The following is a 21747-nucleotide window of genomic DNA, read 5'->3' on the forward strand; positions in this document are numbered from 1 at the left end:
CTCATCCATGAAAGGCTGTAAATTAGAGGTTGGAACTTGCCTTACTTATTGAAGCTTGGAGAACTAGCTCTGCATATTAATGGCCAAATACCAAGTTCTCTTTATGACATATGGAGGCTGACTAATTCGGTGCAAGACAAGGACTGCTCATTTTACTTTAGAATAACATAAACTATGCTTTCGAGGAGTGTCTGATTCATGTTCACGGTAGTTGGTTTTGGGATATTATACTATGTCGTCTCGTTGGTACTTTATTATAAACGCGCCAGATATTACAGTTTTGTGGAGTGGTTGGTTCATTGTCGGAATATCTCAGCTATCGGAGATTATATATTGGAAACAGCTTACTCATTCGATTTTCTATGTACCACAATCTGCCAGATGAACTTTGTCCTTAAAGTTGTTGAAAACATGTTTATATACTATGTGAGAGTTTAGTACCCACAGTTAGATCCTGCGAACGTGAGGTTAATTGCCAAGAAAAATTTCAAATAGATGTTTTGAAACCTTTCAAGCAATGATAATCAGGTGAACCATGGCATCTTCCAGCATGTTATGACCAGACTTCCTCACTCTGCAATAGCGCCTTGCTGTAATTCAATGCTGCTTTCATTCTCTTCCATTTCTGTTTTCTCTTCCTTAGCAAAATACAAACTCTCACCGAGTCAAACATCCTGCAGTATCCATAAATGACCCCGAGCGACCCCAAGTTCACGGTTGTCAAACTTCGAAGTCTGTGATTTCTATGGGACGTACGGATTTTTATCACGGAATGTGACCTTCACTGTGCTATAAGGAGTCCACTCGACTAATTAGAATGCCCCACCTATTAAAAGCTGTGACTTAGAGGTCATAAATTTGCCTTACTTATCGAAAGTTCAAGCACTAGCTGCACGTTAATGGCGATTTATCCCCCTGAAATTGAGGGAACTGTCAAGTTATTCTGATATACTGTTACTGCTGACTAATCTAGTGTTTTAAAGACAAAAGGGTTGATCCTGCACTTCAAAACAATGTGGTTTGGTGGAGTGTCTGACTAAGGTTCCTGGTAGTTGACCAGTAGCAATTGTAAGACTATGAAACATCCTCGTTATTGTAACTAGACTCAGTGGTTGGAAAACAATATGCGATGACATAAGCTACATATTTCAACATAGGCACCGTCTGCTTTGAGAAGTAATTTATCTGTCATTGTCATTCTAGAGTGCTTTCGCGAGGAGCATTTCTCTGATAGTATCACAATGATGTTTCCGATTATCATCTTTCTTTCATTTTCTGAGCTTCGAGGAAATTATCCATGAACAACTGTTATAGGACGTCATGCTAGTGCTACATAAGAAACTGGTGGTAGTAAGCTTAGTGCTATCAGGTGAATAACAATTCTTGAACTGCAATCCGCCCTCAGGAACTCTGCCCTTGAAGTTATTCGAAACTTGTTTTGGTTAAAGAGAACAACTTCAAATGCATTAATCGGTTGGGAGACAGTTCATCTGCCAACATCTGTTTATATTTGGATTGTTGATCCAACAAAATTGCAGGTTGTCTTTGGCAGACATGTGATCTGTTAGCAGATTGAACTCGATCAGCAGCTTTCGGCCCTCCTTATATTTCTCTCCAACTGCATCTTCAGGCATCGCAGCAGTTCCTCCCCAGAGGGGTGTCGTCGTAGATGACTAGTCCTCCCACTTCGACCAGTTTCATTAACCTCTCATGATAATTCAAGTAGTTGATTTCGTCCACATCGACAAAGGCAAATTCAAAGCTCCCCTCGTTATCAAACTGCAATTTGTTTCATTATGCCAAATCCCCATCAGGCTCGACGCCACAAGGTGTAAGCATAAGAAATAAGCGTTGCAAGGCATGCGATGCAAGTAGTAAATAGTCCGTCACAATGTATTTTGAAGCAAGATTAGCTCGATCTATCAAAGTATATCCGTATAACGTTTCTTTTAGAACATCTGATGCGGTAGGAAGAAACTGCATACACTAGGAAAGGCTGGGACATGACCCACGTTTTCCATTAACTCATCTAGAGCTCGGAGAGCCTCGGTTTCGATGACGTTGACTTTGCACTCTCGATGACGTTGACTTTGTTCTCTTGTGGAGTACAAAGTCAACGTCATCGAATCCGAGGCTCTCCTCGCCCAGGCCGTGATGCCTAATTTTTACTTACCTTGCCCTTTTTTATATTCTCTGTGTTTTTTGATCTAAAATTCCTTTTTAAATTTATTTAATTAAGACTTAGGCCAAACCTTAAAAATATATATTTTTTTAAAATGACCGCTTATCTGATTTACAAAATAAACGAACTAAAAAAAAATTCATCTTCCACCATTATTTCATTATCGATACAAAATATAAATTTTTAAGACAAATATTTTCCAAATAATTCGTTTTTCGCAAACAAAGGTATCTAACAATTGTCCGTTCCGCATTTAGTTGCCCAGTATTTATCGTGGCCATGATAACTAGTACACATTTCCGATCCTCTTATACAGTAAGAAAGGTCATCTTAATGTTCTAATGCCCCCCAATTTACATGAACCGACATTTTGAAAACGGTTCTCTATATTAACCGGGGAACGAACCGGGGAATTGGATCCCCATCCCCATGTGAACAGACATATAACCTTTGACAAAAAATGAAAAAGAGAACAGACACATATGATATAACCGGTTGGCTGATGCCGGTTCAGTTCGATTTGGTCTCCGACTCCGAGTTGCTCACCCGATACCCTTCAAAACCAGACCATCGCTCTATCACAGACGTGCTCCGGCGCCGGCTCCGTCACGCGCTCTGTCCGCTTGCCCCGGTCGCTCGCAGTGGCTTCGCCGTCGTCGCTCGTAGCGACCCGATCCGACCCGACGCCACGCCACACCCCCGACCCCGCGCAGCCGCTGCTGTGGTCGTTGGACCTCAGGTACGGGGTACCCTACTCCGTCTCTCTCTGTCTCTCTTTTTCGTTGACAAATTATTGACGCTTCTAAAACCCCAATTCTTTGGGAAGCAGCAACGGGTTTCGGGTTTGCTGTGCAGCACGATTTCCCAGGTTTGTTCTTTCTTTTCTCCCCCTAATTTTCCACTCTTTTCCCTTACTTTACGCTCCAGTTCCATTGTGGGTTTCTGCTAAATTTTCTGCAAGTTGGATCCTTTTCGGCCATCCATGTAAGTTCGTGTTCGAATGTGCTGTCCAAATGAAGCGCTTGTTTATCCTGTTAATCGGTAACAGACAACTGGGATTTGTTTCCGTAGGAGTTTGGAGTAATGGACGAGGCATTGAAAGAGAGCCTTATGGCTTCGGTTCACTCCACTGTGTTCAAAGAATCAGAAACTCTAGAAGGGAAGTGCATAAAGATTGAGGGTTATGACTTCAATCGAGGAGTCGATTATAATCAGCTTATGAGGTCCATGGTCTCCACTGGATTTCAAGCCTCCAACCTTGGGGACGCGATCGAAGTGGTTAATGAAATGGTAACTTTTTTAAGTAAGCTTTTCTTAATTGGGGAATTCGCCGGCCTTATACTGTTATTGCTGCGGTTTTTCGTTTTTTAAGTTGCAAGGTTGAGGCTTTATGTGTAATTTCTGTGGAATCGTGATTCCAGTGACGGGTTTTTGAATTGTTTGAAGCTAGACTGGAGGCTCTCTGACGAGACTATACCTGAAGATTGCGACGAGGAGGAGAGAGACCAAGCATATAGAGCGTCTGTCAAATGCAAGTTGTTCCTCGGTTTCACTTCCAACCTTATCTCGTCTGGTGTCAGAGATACAGTCCGTTATCTTGTTCAGCATCAAATGGTATGTATTTTGACGAGAATTTTTTCTATTCTTGCGTATATGCTGCGTGGATGAAAGTGACATTTGCTGAGGTGAGAAGTATGACATGTGATTGAATCATTTTGTGGGCTGTCCTGTTCTTTATCCACAGAGTTTGCTCTTTCTATTTTTATTTTGCTTGGCATCCACTAAGTTTACTCAAATGATAGAAGGAAGTTCTTTAACCATGACTATCCTTTTGCTTATGCTCGAGTTTTCAATATACCTGGTTCAAGTTGCAAGAACCAAAGTACATGTATTATTTCACTATAGAATTTACACAAGGAGTTTTGACGTTAAATATCTTGCATCCCCTGATTTACTCCAAGTGAAGGGTCTTTTGGAAACCAGGTTCTGTTTATCCTCTTTATGTGAGCTTACCTGATGTTTCACCGATTCATGTGGAGGTGTGCTTCTTACGTTTGTGCAGGTCGATGTAGTGGCAACAACAGCTGGTGGCATAGAGGAAGATCTTATAAAATGCCTTGCGCCTACATACAAAGGTGATTTTTCCCTGCCTGGAGCTCTCTTGCGCTCGAAAGGATTGAACCGCATTGGTAACCTGTTGGTTCCTAATGACAATTATTGTAAATTTGAGGACTGGATAATTCCAATATTTGACCAGATGCTGAGGGAGCAGAAAGAAGAGGTACTTTTCTTTGATGTAGTGGGCATTGCCCATTGGGGTTCCGCGGGATACCTTCGGATGCATGCATTATTTTCGTCAACTCTTTTCCCCTCAAATCAGACCTCTTGAGTCCCCATAGTAGAATATTGGTTTGGATCATTGTTTGATATGAAGGCATTTCTCCTGGGAACCCCAGGACACCCTAAATAATCTGATTGGCATTTCATTGGTTTGTTTCAATAATGGCATCCCATGGTGAAAACCATTATACAACTCTAAGTTCTTCTCTCCTCTCAGTGAACCACACCCTTGTGTGAAGGGCCAGAGTTGCAATTTCTAATTTTTTTTGGCTAATGCAGAATGTATTATGGACCCCTTCTAGGGTGATTGCTCGCTTGGGGAAAGAGGTTAATGATGAAAGGTCGTACCTTTATTGGGCATACAAGGTGAGTGGATCAAGGTAATCCTATTGCACAAGGTTACAATTATCTGCTGTACATCTTGGGTGTAATTGCTTCTTTATTGGCTTGGGGCACTGGGAGAAGCTTGTTTCTGGGATGGGTATGTGAGGTAGGAAAAGGAAAATTTCTTCTTTCTTAACAAAGTTCCCCTGTAAGGAGTATTTTAGGGAAGGTTCAAGTCTATTTGTCACTGGGCTTTTTTCTACACATTCAATGTTTAGACCTAACAACTGCAATGTTAGCTCATTCGGTATAAATCCATAGATTTGCCTTACATGTGCAAGAAAGTTGTCAGTATCTCACTTCTGTCTAAAGATAGTCCAATAACGTAAGTGGACATTTTGCAGAATAATATTCCTGTCTTCTGTCCTGGGTTAACGGATGGCTCGCTGGGAGACATGTTATACTTCCACTCCTTCAGTAGTCCTGGTCTAATCATTGACCTAGTCCAAGGTTAGGCACTTCGGTTCAAATACTCATTGCACTTGAAGCATGAAGAAGCTTGATGAATAATTTCTACTCCAACTTCTTTGCAGATATTAGGGCCATGAATGGCGAAGCAGTCCATGCTGGCCCTAGAAAAACTGGAATGATAATCCTGGGAGGAGGGATGCCTAAACATCACATATGCAATGCTAATATGATGCGAAATGGGGCGGACTTTGCTGTCTTCATCAATACAGCCCAAGAATTTGATGGAAGTGATTCTGGAGCTCAGCCAGATGAGGCTGTTTCTTGGGGAAAAATACGTGGGTCCGCCAAAATTGTTAAGGTAATTCCTTCATATGCCAAGTCTGAGACTGAAACTTCCCATAATCTCTATAAAATGAGAGGAGTTTTAAAGTGGTGTTTTATTTGGATTGGACCAGGTACATTGTGATGCTACCATTGCTTTCCCTATACTGGTTGCCGAAACATTTGCTGCAAGGAAAGAATTAATTCAACAAAACTGAGGATTTGATACAAATTTTGGGGAGTAAAGACTCTCGCCCATTTATCTTTCGTTGCTAATTCTTGACCTGGCTGTCAGGTACCGGCAATTGGTTATAGTTGTTACTCAGTTGCAACATTATATGCGTAAGTCCTCCCAAAGATTTAGCATTTCTCGAGGGTAATCTGCTGATGGGTGTTACAGGAAATCCCTGAAGCAAGCTAACTTGATTTGTTGGGAAGGGGCCGCCAAGTGGTGAGGATTTTGTGATAGATTCTGTAGAGCTGTAATCAGATTGCGCTCATTTTATTTTTTTTTACTGTTGTTTCACCTCGCACTGGCTGCAAGTGGGACAGGACACTATGGATCGCCACTGAATAGCTATTTTCAGTATTCTCGTTTGTTGCATTACTGGTAAGAGACGATCGTTTCACTTGTCCTTGAAAAAGGGAACTTGGGAAGCATGGTGATGCTAAACTCTCATCTCGACGAATGGCCAAGGTTTAGCTATTCTGTTCCTCATTGCATTTAGTTCATTTATTTTGGATGGGGCATGCAAGAGATCGCTTTTTACAAAACGCGATATGGAGAAAGGGGGTGATCCCACAGATAAAGCAAGAATTATGCGGGTTTGACAATGGGTATGTGGCCTTAGGAAATTCGCCTGCGGATTGTCGTTCCATCGCCTGTGGAAGCATGAAAAATTTGAACATTGACATGCCCATGGCCAGCAAGTCGTCGAACTCGATCGGCAACTTTCAACTCTCCTTTTAGCATTCGCCCCACATCCAGCATGTGGCTCACTGGATGAACAGAAAACGAGAGAGCGGATAAAAAACTAGCGGTCCCCGTGCTCTCAAACAAGTTGTAAACGACGAATATAATTGCCTAACGTATAATCTTCAGCTCTCCTTTTGAGTTCTCTCTCAGTTGGAATGTGCTCCACCGTAATCACCAAATAATCGCCTGTTGATCAGGCATCGAGCTCAAGATTTTTCAGTCATCCTGAGATTGCAGCAAAAGCTGCAAATTGAAGAGTGAAATCATTTCGAGCAATGCTGCGATCCGTGCCATGGCATTTCAACCTGAAATCCACAATATCCGTAGAATGTCTCTTAGAGGTTACCACCAACTCATGTGATGTGGCTAACATAAAAGTTGTAAGAAAAGCATAAGAGTAAAGTGATCAGCAGCCCAATCACATTGAAAACCACCAGGTCCGCAAAAGGAAGAGAACAGATCAATATTTATCTCACAAGCCCCCTAAATTAAACCAGGCAATCTCCAAAAGACAGACTCTACGCTTGGCAGTCTGTTTGTGTAGATTGACAAATGCGATGATTCAGGAACTCGAAGCAACAATTCGGGTCAAAACTAAAAGAAGAAATTTGAAGCATTCAAAGAATATGCGCTACTCTAATTTAATGAACGCCTAAGACATCAAATTTGCGTTTGGAATTGATGGAACCTTAACCCGCATCACACAATCCGAAATTTTGATCGAACAAACCCCCCGTCATCTCGGTCAAAAATGATTTCGAACTTGTCAGCCCGTCCAATCCCCAGGGGTAACAGCAGCGCGCACTTGAATGATCGATCTACAGATCACATCGATCGAGTCGAGCTACAGCGTAGATCAACAAGTCCAAATTCAGAGCAACTCGTACTCGAAGGCATCCATTACAGCTAATCCAAACTAAGAGCTCAGAGCACAATGTGGAGAGCACTAATCAGACTTTCCTCCATGAGGTAATGCATAACCCATTCGGGTCGACCAGCTGGAGCTGGATCACATTTTCCGCGTATCGCAGATTCCTCTCCTCGATAATTAGCATTTACCTCGACGCGGCGGGATTGATGTCTTCGAACGCAACCACTCGATCGTCCTGCAAGCGCGAGAGCGAGCCTCGATCAGCTTCGGTTACCTAGAAACGCACAGAGAGAGAGAGAGAGAGAGACGAACGGAGTAGAGGAGAGAAGTGGAGGTAGAAGAGCGGGCGATTTGGCAGAAGATGCAAGCCGACGTCGCTCCCGCCATTTCTCTTTTCCCTCCTTCCTTCCTTCCTTCTCTTCTCCGTCTTCGCTCTTGCCTGACCGAAGAAAGCTTTTTTCGGCTGTGGAAGGAAATGGCGACGAACCCGCCATCGCGTTTTATTCACAACGACAGGGAGATCTTAAAAAAAAGTCGTCAACTTTTAATTTGTTGAATATAATTTTTAAATTTCAGCTCAATATATAATATAATTCTCTAATTTTTAAATTAATTAATATGATTCATGAAAATTTTAGTACATACTCAATTAATCCCTAAATTATATAAAAATAATCAATATTATTCCTGAACTTGAATCAATGAAAAGACAATATTGAACATTTTTTTTTTGTAAAGATAACATTGAACATTAAATTGAACATGCGCCTAAGATTCAAATATCACATTCAACAAATTGAAAGTTCATGAACCACGTTGTATAGTATGCTAAAGTTCGTGAATCACATTAAACAGATTAAAAGTTCCAAGGACCATAAAAAAAATTCCAAGTTACATGTTTTGTGTGGTAAAAAATTCTAAACTCGATCTCGACTATAACAGAAGATTAAACTAGTCCAACTCCACCTCGACCTTAGCTTAACTATTACCAAGTTATAATCACAAACTCAAGCACTAGCTTAATGAGCTTGAATTCTTTGTTTGGATATATGGATGATGAAATGGTTTCTCTAGATCCTATTAAATTTCATTCGGATGAGGAACCCTATAAGCATCGTATTGATTCTTATCAAAGAAATTATTAACTTGGGTGCACGCTATGGTATTATAAGGATGTGATGCAATTTGAATATTCCTAATTTATAACCTTTGTATTATTAAATATTATTACCAAAATGAGTTTTGCTTTGGGCCTCTATTGATAATTACCTAAATTTTTCATCTTTGAGAGACAAATGATATCTTTGATTTAAATACGTAGATTTTTTAAGAATGTAAATATCGATTTGATTAAAATCACGATCCCCTGCTCAAGTAGTCCTGTCTCAACCTCAATTCCACACAAGATAAGATAAGCCGACACCAATCATGGGAGTCGGGACTCGGTTCGTGAGTAGCTTAGAAGTTGTATGATAACACTTATGTTTCTGGATTTCTCTACTAAAAGTCAATCTGGATTTCTTTTTGGTAAATACCTTGCCGAAGTAAAAATCCATTTGATAAAAAAATTGACTTATGGTAGGATTTTTAACTTTTGACAAGATTTTTGATCAACTTTGAGAAGTAAATTTTTTTTACTTCTTCTCTTTGGAATCACTTTTTTGACCACACCGACTTTTGCCCGTCCACCTCCACCGCCCAGCCGCACGTAGTTGCCCCGCCGCCGCCCACCGGTGGCCGACAGCGGCGGCAGCCAGCCGCCAAAGATTTTGTTAATAATATTACAAAAGTAAAAATTTTCAACCGTTACCAAACGAATTTCTCTGATCAAAAGTCAATTTGGAGCAGAAGTAGAAAAATCAACTTCTACTTTTGAGGAGAAGTAGAAAAATCAAGTTCCGGTCGGAAGTTGATTTCCGGTAAAGAAGTGTTGCTCTAAGGGCGCGGTTAAAAAACCCTTAAACCCTCCCTGGTTTCATTGCGAACCGGGCCCAAAGACCCACGTCCCGGTTCGGTTAAAAAACCCTTAAACCCTTCCCCAAGCACAAAGACATGCTCCCTCCCTCTCTGCGACATTACAGCGAACAGCTCGCGCTTCTTTCAATTTCCGCGTCTGTCGGAGCTGTGATTCGCTTCGCAGCAATCGAGTCGGAAGCACTCCTATTAGGATGAACGAGGAAGAGGATATCACCGGACCCCCACACAGGGAGCTGTATGCGCTGCTCCACGTGTCCCCGGACGCTTCGGACGAGGAAATCAGGAGGGCCTACCGCCAGTGGGCTCAAGTCTATCACCCCGACAAGTACCAGGACCTTCATGTATGCTTCTAAGCTCGTTTCACTTCGCGTGTTTTTATTTGTTGGTTGCGAAGATTTTAGGTGAATTAAGCTAGAATTTGATAAGTTCCGCGGGGGAATTGGATTCGTGGTGACTTCTATCGGTGGATTCGTGGGCAGTTTCTTGGGATGGTTCGTGAGGTTTTGGGCTGTTGGGCTGTGGCCAGTTTGATTTTGATAGCATTTTTCGTTTTATTATTTTGTTCACGTTTGTGAGTTTGCCTTAGTTGCGTGCGCTGTGCTGCTCATGAGTTTAACCGAGTGTTGATGGGCATTGTGTACTTGGGAGAACTCTGTTCCGCTGTTCCTTCCCTTTTCCTGGAAAATTTAATCTGCTCAAATGCAGAATTGCTTCTATCTCGAAAAGATTATGCGACTATCCCATAAATGAATATCTATTTCCATCTTGATTCGCACCTTAACATGGTTATCATTGGTCCGTTTACCAAAAATCTGGTTTCTACCTAAGGAGGATATGTTTGGTTGATATAAAATGTTAACTGCTGAAAATGGCAGTTTATATTTTGTTTCATGGCAATGACAAGCTTTTTAGTCTCCTTTTGATTGTCCCATTGCCTTTGACAGAAGTCGGGAGGCCTAATTCATTGTGGGAGATATACCAAAAGTTTTTAACATCGTTTCAAAGACAATGCAACTGTTCCTTCTCAGTCTATAATCCGTCCAATGTGCTAAACTAGATGCTGTAATTGGCCAATGAGCATTAATAGCAAGCCCATGCCTTCTCCTGTCGCCGAGATGTCTATTGGTTGGACTAGAAATGAGGGAGCAAAGGAATTGGGTATCTTTATGTTCACACCAGACACTTAATTTTCTTCTAATTTCAGTTAAAGATTTATCCTCTAAGTGCAGCATTCTGTGCTCTTGTCATGATGGCTTCGCTCAACTTATCTTTTCATGCGATTGGTAGTTGTAATTGCTGTTCAATGTATCTTATGGAGATATTATGAATGCATTGCGGTACTAAGGCATTTGCATTTTTTAGTCGCTTTGGCCCTGGCCCCAATTATAAGTTTATTCATCTTCATCTTTCAATTCCGATGCTGTCCTTTTCTCAGCATGATTAATGACGATCTCAAGTCCTATTAATATGGAACAAGTGTCTGATTTTCAGATGAAGGAAGTTGCTACACAGAACTTTCAGCGGATATGTGAAGCATATGAAATATTGTCTGATGAGAATAAAAGGCAAATATACGACATATATGGTATGGAGGGCTTAACTTCAGGTTTAGAACTTGGTCCAAGGCTGAGTAAAGTTGAAGAAATAAAAGAAGAACTTGAAAGGTTAAGGCGAATGAAGGAACAAGAAAAGAGTCTAGCACATTTCCGACCATCTGGTATGATAATGACAAATTTGTCAGTGCCGGACTTTTTGGATGGCGACAGCTTCGTGAGAGGGTAGGACTCAAGTTATGTATCTGCCAATTTATTTGAGCATCCTAAGTAAGATGGATTCTGCCTGATGCACGATGATGCAGGAGCACTTGACCAGACACCGATTTTAATGCTTTTTTTTGTTGGCAAATTGAGATTTGAACAGTGAATAGGGTTCTGATTTTCAATATTCTAAATCAAGTTGAATGAGATTGTCAATTTTAGTGTGACTATGGGACGCTAAGATTGATAATAAATGACGAGTTGCACAAGTGCATGACATGAGCAGAGATGTTGCAGAATGAAGTGGTTTCATGAAAGTTGAATGACGACCAAGCTGACGGCTATTTAACTATGATGTCAACATGATCCATCCTACTTAATCATTTTTTAACACATACAAATTAAATTCTGCGGAGCTAGATGTTCTCATGGTTCTGTCAGATCAAATTTATGGTATTCGACCGTGAGATTGACTAATATTAATATATACCATTCCATTATAATGATCTCTGCAAACCCTGCTGCCTAGGTTTGTGCCTCTTATAAGAAATGGAAAAATTTCATTTGATACTCTCCACATTGACAATTTTTTGCCATATAATATTCTGCTGCTCAATGGTATCTGCTGAGTTTATGTGTTCATGTATCTCAGAATGCAAATGGCAAGTCAATTCCAGTCTCAAATATCCAAGAAGAATACCCTAGCTCTTGGTGGAAATATGGCAGTTAATGAAAATTCTGGCGGCCGAGCCGCTTCTCTTGTGCTTGGCCATCAGATTTCTCCTGCTGCTTCAGCAGAATTTATGGTCTCATTTGGTCTGCAGTCCCTTGTTGGCGTGCAAACGACAAGGTAGAGCATTTACTTGCTATTTATATTAGTTTTATGCAAATGATACTACTTTTTCTCACTTTTGTTTGGTGATAGGCAATTATCACAACATTCATCAGCGACAATGGGCTTAGCAATGTCTTTGCAAGATGGGTCTATAAATCTTTCAAATGTGTGGACCCGCCAGTTCTCAGAAACAGCAAATGGAAATGTATTCTAGCCGCATCAAGTTTCTCTCTTTCTTTGCCGAAATTTATTTGCCCTGTGCTGTTTACCCTATTGCAATCAGAAAACTATTTTAGGATTGACTTATAAAGGTTCCTAACAACACATTCTTGAAGGCTTAAAAAGAAAAAAAACTCTTCTGTGGCTTAATGTTGGTAATTCGATTGGTTTTGTAAATGATAAAGCATTCGTAGAGGGCATATGATTTACAGTATCCATGGAAGGGATCAATACATTGCAATGGCAATAGCAGTAGCAATGGGAAATCTTTATCAAATTGGGGCCTTTTATTAGTTGTCAATACAGTGAATTTTGTGCTATACTTCACTCTGTCTTTTCCTGGCATCAATATTTCTCTTATTTTGTGCTCTTAATCTTTTTGCAGATACAGCTTGTATTAGGACCAGAATCATCTATTACAGTTGGATGGCAAAAGAAAGAAGAGAAAATGTCTGCTGCTGGAGAGTTGAAAGTATGTCCAAATTCGTACTTCAGTAATGCTGAAAATTTCATGCACAAGAATTTGAAGATAATATGATGAAAGACATGCTCATACCTTAAGCATATGTGAATTTCACATATGCTCATAACATAAGCAGAGGCTTAGGTGATTTAACATTTGTTTCCCATGGTCCTTCTTGCGATGCTTCTTTCCCCAAAGAACCTCCCTGAGCCCAGTTTCTCTTTTATTATGCCTAACTGTGTTTATTTGTGTTTATTCCAACCTCGTGCAATTTCTACAGCTTGGTACAAGTTCTTTTGGGGTATCAGCTCATTGCACTAGGCGTTTTTCTTCAAAATCTCATGGCCGTATTGCAGGCAGATTTGGAAGGTACTCACGGTAGATGAATTTGAGCATTAATATTGCAACTTGACTGTGACTATATTCATTTGGACTTTAGCAATCACTTCTTATTGTATTAATCATCTGTCACATTTCAAGTGTTTTCATAGCACTTCTGATTGGTTAATTATTTGTCACGTTTCAAGTTCTTATGAGACACCCTCCTGTTTAATAATATTCTGTAGCATGTATCATATCTTAAACTTTCCAAATCATGGTTTTTGATGACTGGAGAAGTTTTGTTGAGCAACTTATGGAATGGAGAAACCCGGTATAAAGATGAGAGGCCCTTAAAATCAGGTTTTTTATGCTGAAATTCGTAGATATCGTGTCATGCCTGCCTTAATGACTAGCTATAAACTTTCTCATCTGTTCTTATAGGATTATTTATGTTGCTTAGGAGGAACTAATATTAATCTGAATGTGACAATGAGGAAGGGTGCTACATTGATTTTTATTTTATGGCTAATGTTTTTGTAAGATGAATGAATACTTGAAGTTGGACCTCAAACCTATATATACATCATGTGCTGTCGCACTTTCTATTTAAGGTTATGATATTTTGTATTTTGAACAACTTTACTTGTTGCACAGCACTGCTCTAGAGATTGAAGTTGGTGGTGGAAGGAAACTATCCAACTTTAGCACTGTCCGCATGCTGTACACAATTGGGATACAGGTATTAATTGCTTCTTAAGAGTAATGGCTAGATGATTATTACTGTACTTTTGCTTTTCCCTCATGAAATGCAATTTGAGAAATATTTAGATCTTTTAGTGCTTGTCATTTTTTAAAAGGCAAAAGAACTAACTTTCAAGATGAGATTATGTAGGAAATTGATAATAGGAACAGAAGGCCGCGCCGTGGTCATCCATGCATCATATCTCAAAAGGTCCAGCACCCTTGAATTGTTAAGGGGGCTGGGCCACTTGGGTCTCCGGGTAGGCCCCCATTTTTTTTCTTTTGTTTTTTTTTTTTGGGGGGGAGAACGGGGAGGAGGGAGGGGGGTTCTTTTATAGTGGGCAAGGCCCATAATAATTAGTTGGAAGAATTGCTGGGTTGGGGTGGGAGTAGGCCTCCATGAGGTCATAATGGCATTAAGTAGGCCCCTTCTTGTGTTCTCATCATTCCATAAATGTCCGAAACTTTTTCGTTCAGGTTGTGTTACATTTCACCTGGATAGAATATGGTCTTATGCCCAATGCCTAAAAATATTCTATGACATTTTATTACATTTAGGGTGGATTGAGTTTAAGACATTTCCATTAGTGGATTTGTTGTTTCACTCTTGGTTTGCACAGTTGTGTGCAGTCTCCGTAGTTAATATTGTGTCTGCATCATTTACACTTATATTGCTTCTTTAATTTGTGTGTTGGCTTACCCCTTCTTTGTGTGTTATTTTCTTGGCAGGGTATATTTTGGAAATTTGAGTGGCGTCGTGGTGGCCAAAAAATAATTGTTCCTGTAAGCTGAATTTAGTATTTTCATTTGTTTTCTTCCATTAGAGGCACAATATGGGTGCTTTAAGTGGTTTTCTTCATCAGTTATAAAAGTATAGGCCGCCTTGTTAAGTTGCTATTAAGGATGTCCTGTAATTTTCGAAACTAAAAAATGGGCTCGAGAGCATTGTCATAAGAAAGCATTTTGGAATGTTTAAAGTACTTTCATCCTGTTTTCTTTCGTCACGTGCTCTCTCTTGTGGTCCTAAGTATGATCTGGTAGTTAGTGGGGACAATTGGGAAGGCTGTCCTTTTTATGCCTTGTTTTACTCTGAGATGTTTGCTTTTGGCTATTTGTGTGCAGATTTTGCTGTCAAGGCATTTAAATCCTTTGTTTGCTGCCGGGGCATTTATATTTCCAACTTCTGCTTACTTCATACTCAAGGTTCTTATCTGAATCTCCTTATGGAGAATTTTGTTGTGAATGGTGTTCACTTACTTGCGATTATTTTTGCATTTGGCACGGAATTTAGTTTTTAAACCTTAATGGTAATTTCCGGGCCCACTCGTTACAAATTTGACTGTATGATTCTCTTTTATTAGGAGGAAAGACCTTCATGGTGGGCTTCATCATAGGCCTTTTTTTCAGTTGTTTGGTGGTTATACGTAATGTTATACTGGCTTAGAAGATTGTGTTTCTAGACTTATTCAATGATTGCCTTTAATCTAGCTCTTAGCTTTTATTGGCAATTGTAACTAGTAGATTTATTGGATGAAGTCATGATAAGGCATTTGCATCTGTCTAAATGTTGACATATTACGACTGCTAAGTCACTCTGATTATTCACAGTCAATGCAGTGTTTCGAAGAGCATTTTCCAAGTTGACAAGGCCCATGTTTACCTGTTTGATTATTTACACATAATGCTGATAGAAAAGTCATTAGTTGATACAACCTACATCTTCCATGATTGCAGAAGTTTGTTGTCAAGCCTTATTACCTTAAGAGAGAAAGGCAGAAGGCTCTGGAGAATTCAGAGAAAACTTCAACGCAGGTATGTGTAAAACATTTACTGCTCTACAGTGTCCCCTGTATTTGTTGGAAATATTTAAGTGAATCGTCACGACATGTAGGTACAAGAAGCCATGGCAGCAGCTCAAAGAGCTCAAAAGCTGTTAGAAAACGTGGCAAATCGGAAAAGAAACAAACAAATGGAAGTTGGTGGACTAGTTATCACTGAAGCAAAATATGGGAATCTTAAAAATGTGAAGAGATCTGATCAATCAGGAGTCACCGAATCGGCTTCCCAAGTTATTGATGTTACTTTGCCTCTAAATTTCCTTGTTACTGATTCAGGGCAGCTCAAGGTATGCAACTCCCATCTTGTGCTGTCTTTAGGCTCCATGTACTTCCTTTCTTGTTGAATTCTTCAGCGTTACTGTTCTTTGATCTAGCATTGACTGCAGCCACTCTTAATTAACAGCTTAGAACTTGCCTTTCTATTGTTATTTCTCGGACATTTCTCTTAACCGAAAGTTAGAAGTTTCGTAATGGGAGATGCCTTGGTGTGACATAAGGTTACTTTATTTTGACTTAGAGGTCATAGGTATGAGTCACGGAAACCTCTGCCCCAAAGTAGGCGTCAAGCTGAGCACATCTCCCCAGATTCGGACACCTTTGTCTGCAATCTACATGACAGACCAAAAAATATGAGTATGCTCTCTCGAAGAAGGGGAGCCTGGACTTGCGCCTTTAGAGTATTTTCTGCTTAGTGTCAAAGGTCAAATGATGTACTCTCAGTCAGTGATCCATACATTTATTGGAAATAGAAGCTTGGAAGGTAGCGCCGGTATGCAGAAGCAGAAGCAATTCTTGCATATGCGACGTTACTTATTTAGGTTTTCGCATTCTTATGTTTCTTCTCATGAACATTGAAAATGAACCAGGCCAAGGCCCCTCTCATCAAGGTGACGCTCGGTGTCAATTGCAATGGGCCTACAGACACATCTGCATTCTTGGGAATTTCATTATCTGCCTGTGTCGGATGTTTGTTCTCACTTCCCAATTTGACAATTGCAGCTTCACGAAGGCGTAAAGAAATCGGGAATTATGGGATTTTGCGATCCCTGTCCGGGAGAGCCAAAAGGATTGCTCATAGAGTATACTTGTGGTGGTAAAAGATACGAGGTAGTGCATCTTTGCGATCCCTCTTCAAGCAAAACCGGCTCGGTCCATAACCCGTGTTTCGTAATTTTTTGGTAATACAGGTGACAGTGGGCGATCACGAGGAGCTGTTTATACCCCGTGAAGAGCACCGGATTTGAACGACGACCTGCTTATCTAGCAATTTTTTTTTCCCCGGCTTTGCCATACCTCTTCAGATAATTGAAGTTTGAAAGTTCTACTCGGGCTCATTATTCAGCTTGCTTTCTTGTATCCCGGAAGCCCGGATTAATTTTCTTGTAAAATTATCTTCACAATAGAGATAAAGGAATAGCTCACAGAGATGAGGGAAAGATATTAGATCACAAAGCGCAAGAGATCGCTAATGAGCCACTCGTGAGGCCTCCTTGTTTGTTTGTTTATATGCTTAAATACAACCAGGAAGTAATTTTTTTTCACTTACCCCACGAAAATATAAAGTACAATAAGGACTTCAAAAATTATTAAGAATTATTCGTTAATTTACTTCTTGATATTTATATATCATGAAAATTTGAAGTGTTCTAAGTTAAAAAAAAAAAGAAATATAAAAAAACATGTGGGAATTTGTAATATTCAAATTAATCAGAAGTAAAAAATGTAAGAGCCAATCTAGATGCACTAAATAAATAAGAGAAATGTAGCTTATGTAGGGAGGATTGACTAAGGTAGGCATGGGGTAGGCTGAACTTGCCCTACTTCTGGTACGACAATGCAAGAATTTCATCATCATACATGATTGTGATTTACCAAAGAAGCCGTCTAAATTAAGATAATGCCATCGGATTAATTTGCAGATTAAACTTGTAGTTAAGTATCATCATGTCTTGGTCGAGCAACTACGGTAATTATTTCATTCTAGATTGCATGGTTTTATTTATTTATTTATTTTTTATTTTTTTGGTAAGGTGGTTTTATTTATTTTTTCATCTGCCCCTCATGCATTATTTTTTTCCTTGGCATAATTTGCGTCCTTTCTTCTCGTGAAGGGATAATGCAACAAATCGGTTCATGAACTTTGGTCTCATTTACAACGTGGTTCCTGAAACTTTGAATATATTTAATATGATCCGTGAACTTTAACATAATATACAATGTGGTTTATGAACTTTTAATTTGTTTAATATGATCTCTGGATCTTTGACGCATGTTCAATTTAGTTTTTGAACTATATGAAAATGTTCAATATTGTCCTTTCATAATTCAAGTTCGGGAATAATATTGATTATTTTTATATAATTTAGGAATTAATTGAGTATGTATTAAAATTTTCATGAATCATTTTAATTAATTTAAAAATTCAGAGATTATATTATATGTTGAGCTGAAGGTTAGAAAATGTATTCAACAAATTAAAGGTTGACGACCTTTTTTAGATCTCACTGTTCTTGAGAGTAAAACGCGATCGCGGGCTGGTCGCCATTTCCTTCCACAGCCGAAAAAAGCTTTCTTCGGTCAGGCAAGAGTGAAGACGGAGAAGAGAAGGAAGGAAGGAGGGAAAAGAGAAAATGGCGGGAGCGACGTCGGCTTGCATCTTCTGCCAAATCGCCCGCTCTTCTACCCCCACTTCTCTCCTCCACTCCGTTCGTCCCTCTCCTCTCTCTCTCTCTCTCTCTCTCTCTCTCTCTGTGCGTTTCTAGGTAACCGAAGCTGATCGAGGCTCGCTCTCGCGCTTGCAGGACGATCGAGTGGTTGCGTTCGAAGACGTCAATCCCGCCGCGTTGAGGTAAACGCTAATTATCGAGGAGAGGAATCTGCGATACGCGGAAAATGTGATCCAGCTTCAGCTGGTTGACCTGAATGGGTTATGCATTACCTTATGGAGGAAAGTCTGATTAGTGCTCTCCACATTGTGCTCTGAGCTCTTAGTTTGGATTAGCTGTAATGGATGCCTTCGAGTACGAGTTGCTCTGAATTTGGACTTGTTGATCTACACTGTAGCTCGACTCGATCGATGTGATCGGTAGATTGATCATTCAAGTGCGCGCTGCTGTTACCCCTGGGGATTGGACGGGCTAACAAGTTCTAAATAATTTTTTGCCGAGATGATGGGGGTCTGTTCAATCAAAATTTTGGATTGTGTGATGTGGGTTAAGATTCCATCAATTCCAACGCAATTTGATGTTTTAGGCGTTCATTAAATTAGAGTAGCGCATATTCTTTGAATGCTTCAAATTTCTTCTTTTAGTTTTGACCCGAATTGTTGCTTCGAGTTCCTGAATCATCAAATTTGTGAATCTACACAATAGACTGCCAAGCGTAGAGTCTGTCTTATGGAGATTGCCTGGTTTAATTTAGGGGGTTTGTGAGATAAATATTGATCTGTTCTCTTCCTTTTGCGGACCTGGTGGTTTTCAATGTGATTGGGCTGTTGATCACTTTACTCTTTTGCTTTTCTTTTAACTTTTATGTTAGCCACATCACATGAGTTGGTGGTAACCTCTAAAAGACATGCTACAGATATTGTGGATTTTAGGTTGAAATGCCACGGCACGGATCGCAGCATTGCTCAAAATGATTTCACTCTTCAATTTGCAGCTTTTGCTGCACTCTCAGGATGACTGAAAATCTTAAGCTCGATGCCTGATCAACAGGCATTATTTGGTGATTCCGGTGGAGCACATTCCAACTGTGAGAGACCTCAAAAGGAGAGCTGAAGATTATACGTTAGGTAATATATTCATTGTTTACAACTTGTTTGAGAGCACAGGACCTCTAGTTATTTATCCGCCCTCTCATTTTCTATTCATCCAGTGAGTCACATGCTGGATGTGGGGAGAATGCTTTTACAAAGAGACGTGCCTCAGTCAAAGCAATACAGGTACTTTTTCATGTTCTTCAGCCACATGGAGTTTTGATCCCCTTGATTTCATGTGACCATGTTATTATGCCTCCCCACAATTAAACTGATGAGGAAGACATGCTTATCAGCACTCAATCCTCTAGTTATTAGAGACTTCGCAATGTGTTTGAGGGAACTGGAAGAATGTGCTGGAGATTTAGATTTGCCCGTCGGTATCCTGTGAAGTATTAAATAGTCTATCACTTACTTGTCCTTGTTAAGTTGTATAGCTCCTGGTAGGATCTTTTACTTTCTGTAAACTTCATGTGAATGGGAATCGTTAATAATGTCATTGTCACAAGTGCTAAACTGTGTCCCCTCCATCCTTAATGTCTTTATGGAAGATGAATACAATGATTGACAGCCAATCTTTATGGGGAATATTTTGTCAAAAGCTTCGTACGTATTTTGGTGCTTATCTTATATGTTTACATATACTTGTGTTTATTTAAGCTTCGTACGTGTTTAGGTGCTTATCCTATCTCTTCACATAGACATACGTTTATTTACTTATTTATTTATATATTTTTCAATCCTGACGTGGAATATTTTCTCAAAAGCTTCGTATGTTTTTAGGTGCTTATCCTATCTCTTTCCACATACTTACTTTTATTTAATTATTATTCTCTTTGGAAAGATATATGACGAAACTATCTCAATTTGTGTTAAGTATCATGGCCCGAACTATATAAATATAATCCTTGTTAATCAACTTGTTTGATTTGTTGGTCCCTGGGTATGCATTTGTTTCTCTGGTCTGGTTGACATTCAACTTCAATGTAGGGCTTTGGACAATGCTTTCGTGTTTGATACTTTCACTACTAAAGAACACATAGTAAGCAGTTGACATAAAAATGATAATGTTGTCAGTTGCAGAAGTAACAGACATTTGCAACTCAATGATTCCATTGCTTGCAAATGCGAGAAGCTTTTGTGGGTTCTTTACCGTTTTGACCAATTTGTTTTTCCTGCCTTGCATATTTATGTTAGCAGGTTCGGCTTTCATCAGCCTCCATTGAACAGTGTCAACCATTTGCATCTTCACTGTTTGGCACTACCTTTCATACCCAGGTAACCTTTTTCCTCTTCGCACTCTCAAAAGGCTCAAATGTGTTTTGACAGTTGTTACTCTCAATACCATCACCGTACTTAATGAAGTCATAGACACACCTAGTTTAACCATTGAAGAGCTTATACAGATGGAAACATATGAAGTACTTGTCATTGGGACCACTCGGTGGGTTTATTGAAGCAGAGAAGTTACTGGACAAACTAAAACCGGAGTGACCGAATCATGCATACCCTTAATCTTCAATTTTATGTTGTTGACTCTACGATATGTCACGGGATATAGTTAACTACATTTATGAAATTGCGAGGTCTCTTATATTACTTATGGTGCAAATCGATGTGATTTAATATGTCCGATATGCTTGGAATTTTAAAGTACTAATCCATGCTCAAATGTGTTTCTCTCTATGCCTGTCGGCTAAGAATTGCCTAGTACGTTGGGTCCTATGCGCACTACAATTTGGTTTCCTTTTTGCCCCCCTCTTGGAGGTGAAAATGGTTTATTCAAGACAAATTTTTTGTTTCCTTGTAAGAAATAATAGTCTATGCAATTGGTTTACCTGAGGATGCATTATCCAAGATCCATGAGTCTATGGCTTTGAACTTCTTTTTTTAAATGAAACAAAACGGTAGTCTTTAATTGTCGCTTCCAATCTTTTAGAAGTAAATTTTGTAGTTGATATAGTGGATGAATGAGTACATTTTTGGCTAGGCCTACTATAATTTCATTTCCAACCTTGTCATGCTCGCTTTGTGAAGTATTGTCTCGTATCGTTTGACAACGGGTCCTAAATGCTCTTTCTATATATGTGGTTTCCCTCCACTTATTAGCTTAAGCTTTTAGGTTTGATTTTCTAACCCGGCTATCAGAGCCGGTGTTATCCCTTTCGTAAATGTGCGTAGTCAAAATTCCATGCGCTGCTCGTAATCCGGCTTGCACGTGAGAGGGGGTATTGAAGTATTGTCATACATCACTTGACAACGAGCCCTAAATGCTCTTTATATTCATGTTGTCTTCCTCCATCTATCATCTTAAGCTTTTGGATTCTTTGGGTGGTTGTTAATCATCATTTATT

The 21747-nt window shown here is 39.7% G+C and overlaps 3 protein-coding genes across 8 annotated transcripts; all 3 read left to right on the forward strand.

Annotated features, from left to right (window-relative positions):
* The first annotated feature begins 2738 nt into the window (after positions 1-2738).
* Positions 2739-6242, forward strand: LOC115729018 (deoxyhypusine synthase). 5 transcript variants are annotated; one of them, XR_007197850.1, is made up of 10 exons: positions 2739-2921; positions 3012-3050; positions 3254-3485; positions 3633-3796; positions 4245-4463; positions 4802-4888; positions 5251-5356; positions 5440-5675; positions 5773-5933; positions 6039-6242. XR_007197850.1 is itself a non-coding variant. In XM_048276382.1 (9 exons), the coding sequence occupies exons 3-9, from the start codon at positions 3266-3268 to the stop codon at positions 5854-5856; spliced, it is 1116 nt and encodes a 371-aa protein (XP_048132339.1). In that variant the 5' UTR covers positions 2739-2921; positions 3012-3050; positions 3254-3265; the 3' UTR covers positions 5857-6242. The 5 variants fall into 5 exon arrangements, 4 of the variants coding, with proteins under 4 accessions (XP_048132339.1, XP_048132340.1, XP_030515301.1 ...); XM_048276382.1 differs by having other exon boundaries at positions 5773-6242; XM_048276383.1 differs by having other exon boundaries at positions 3264-3485; positions 5773-6242.
* Positions 6243-9476: 3234 nt separating this feature from the next.
* Positions 9477-17055, forward strand: LOC115746534 (chaperone protein dnaJ 13). The gene is made up of 13 exons (XM_030682337.2): positions 9477-9803; positions 10954-11240; positions 11872-12069; positions 12145-12259; positions 12659-12745; positions 13017-13105; positions 13712-13796; positions 14528-14581; positions 14921-15001; positions 15533-15610; positions 15690-15923; positions 16636-16743; positions 16824-17055. Exons 1-13 carry the CDS (start codon positions 9654-9656, stop codon positions 16878-16880), a joined length of 1623 nt encoding a protein of 540 aa, XP_030538197.1. The 5' UTR covers positions 9477-9653; the 3' UTR covers positions 16881-17055.
* Positions 17056-18140: 1085 nt separating this feature from the next.
* On the forward strand, positions 18141-20987 carry LOC115746546 (bifunctional adenosine 5'-phosphosulfate phosphorylase/adenylylsulfatase HINT4). Of its 2 annotated transcripts, none has more exons than XM_048276544.1 (6): positions 18141-18341; positions 18438-18484; positions 19353-19429; positions 19513-19579; positions 20591-20671; positions 20800-20987. In XM_048276544.1, exons 1-6 carry the CDS (start codon positions 18267-18269, stop codon positions 20885-20887), a joined length of 435 nt encoding a protein of 144 aa, XP_048132501.1. In that variant the 5' UTR covers positions 18141-18266; the 3' UTR covers positions 20888-20987. The 2 variants fall into 2 exon arrangements, with proteins under 2 accessions (XP_048132501.1, XP_030538209.1); XM_030682349.2 differs by having other exon boundaries at positions 20594-20671.
* Positions 20988-21747: the final 760 nt, after the last annotated feature.

This window comes from Rhodamnia argentea, chromosome 3 (assembly GCF_020921035.1).
Source record: "Rhodamnia argentea isolate NSW1041297 chromosome 3, ASM2092103v1, whole genome shotgun sequence".
Classification (NCBI taxonomy): Eukaryota; Viridiplantae; Streptophyta; class Magnoliopsida; order Myrtales; family Myrtaceae; genus Rhodamnia; species Rhodamnia argentea.